This window comes from Crocuta crocuta, unplaced genomic scaffold, assembly GCF_008692635.1.
Source record: "Crocuta crocuta isolate KB4526 unplaced genomic scaffold, BGI_CrCroc_1.0 scaffold303, whole genome shotgun sequence".
Classification (NCBI taxonomy): Eukaryota; Metazoa; Chordata; class Mammalia; order Carnivora; family Hyaenidae; genus Crocuta; species Crocuta crocuta.
The window spans coordinates 2,731,828-2,733,795 of NW_027528276.1; the positions used below are offsets into that span (position 1 = coordinate 2,731,828).

General features: G+C 54.4%; 1 protein-coding gene across 1 annotated transcript in view; it reads right to left on the reverse strand.

The window, feature by feature from the left end:
* Positions 1–1,045: 1,045 nt before the first annotated feature.
* LOC144222614 (ephrin type-A receptor 10-like) overlaps positions 1,046–1,968 on the reverse strand; it is a 3,960-nt gene continuing 3,037 nt past the window's right edge. Inside the window, exon 3 of the mRNA XM_077753141.1 lies at positions 1,046–1,762. Coding sequence (XP_077609267.1) covers positions 1,046–1,762 — 717 coding nt within the window. The remainder of the gene's footprint in view (positions 1,763–1,968) is intronic.

Here is a 1,968-nt window from a genome sequence, read left to right on the forward strand (position 1 = left end):
GAAGGCTCATACCCCCAAGTCCCTTACTAATCCATAAATTCCCATTGGGAAAGTGATGGTGACACTCATCTGAATATATATAATAAACCCTCCCTAAATGCATTTGGTAAGTTCTCAATTCATACTGAATGGACAATTGAACAGAGGAGTGAGATTACGTTTAGTCATTTCCTCTTCTGTCTTCCCACTACTATATTAATCCCTCCATTAGATCACATAGCGCCTTGTTGTGATTTTAAAATTTTTATGTTTTTCATCTATAGGGCTTCTGAAGAGTTGAGATTATGCCTGAATCGTTTCTGTTGTCCTGGTACCCAGAAAAGGACATGGCTTAGCAGAAGCATCACTTGATCTTTCTACACTAAGGGCACACATCTATACCTTACCCTCAGTCCTCAGAGCCACAGAAAGGGGAGAAAAGGAGAGGTCTGGTCCCGGTGCCCACACAGACCTGAGAACCCAACAGAGCCCCCACATGAAGGGTCTCCCTCAGGAGCACATTGACTCATAGTTCAGAGAGTTGGGTGGCATCTTAGTAGTCATCTAGTACAACCTCCCAATCTTCCTCCCCAGCTCAAGAATCCCCCTGCCAGCCTCTGACTTGCATATCATCAGTGACAGGGAGCTCAGTATTATGTAACCAATTCCCCTAGTCCATAGCCAGTAGAGTTGGGCTGCTGTATTGTCCTTCTTTATGCATAAGGGAGGCAGCATGGGCAAATCTCGTTCAAACCCTGGTTCCCCATTTACTAACTTTGCAAGTGAGGTGTTAATCTCTCTGAGCCTCCATTTCCTCATCTGTGGAATAGGGATACTGGTGACTTGCTTTATTGCCAAGAATAAATGAGACACCCTTTGTGGGGTGTTTATGACAGTGCCTGAAATATGAGCTCCTAATGCCCCCTTACATGGAGTCAAATTCACCTCCTAGTAACTGCATTCAGTGGTCCTGGCTGGACCCACTGGAAAGCTCCACAGAAGGTCAGGACTCCTCCTCCTCCTCCTGCCTGTTTGACACACTCTCTCCCAGTTGCCACCTGCGGTGCTACACTCCCACGCCACACCCCCTCGTCCGCTGAATACCTTCACAGATGTCACCGCGTTCCTGGAATCCCGCACTGCAGCTGCAGCGGCCCACGGGCACCAGCCACTCACCGTCAGCGCCACAGTGCATGCGCGGGGGGCTGCCGGGCTCCCCTTCTGAGTGCGCCACGCACGTCCCCGTCACCTCCACCAGCGTGGAGAAGGCACTCTCAGCTGCGGTGGCTGGGAATGCCGCCAGGCCCCTCACCGTGGCGCGGCACTGCTTGTAGTAGACGCGCACAGACACCAGCGCGACGCATGCGCCCACGTCCTGAAAGGCCAGGTGGAAACCCCGCCGGCTGAGCGGACCGATCTCGCGCACCTCTGTGTTCAGCTTCATCTTGCGCTCGCCCAGGTCGCCCTGCGTGAAGCTTTCATCTGCAGCGATTGTATCGATCTTGCGGGGCCGGCTGCCACCTGGGCGGGAACGACCGCGGCCCAGGTCAGCCTCTGTCTCCAGGTAGTAGACGTTGAAAGTCTCCTTGCAGGTGCCCGCGGCGCCCGGGATGCTGCTGCAGTCGCGCAGTGTGAACTGCAGCTCCACGAAGATGCGCTGCCCGCGGCCACGGCTGATCCAGCCAGTTTGCAACCAGTTGTCCTGGTTGGGCTCCAGCACGTTGCACACCTGGTATGTGCGGATCGGACGGTCGTGCTCGTCCACGCCGCTGATCTCCTCCCACTGGGGAGGAGAACAAAGATGTGGGAAGCTCAGAGCCAAGGCGCCCCCAGGAGGTGGAGCCCTGGTGGTGACTAAAGCTGAAAACCCCCTTCCCCTCCTCTCGCATTCCACTTCCCACCCCACCACCCCCCACTCCCCTGAAATTATAAGATGCAGAGCTGGGAGAATCGTTGGAGTCCAATCCATGATTTTATAGGCAGGGGAAA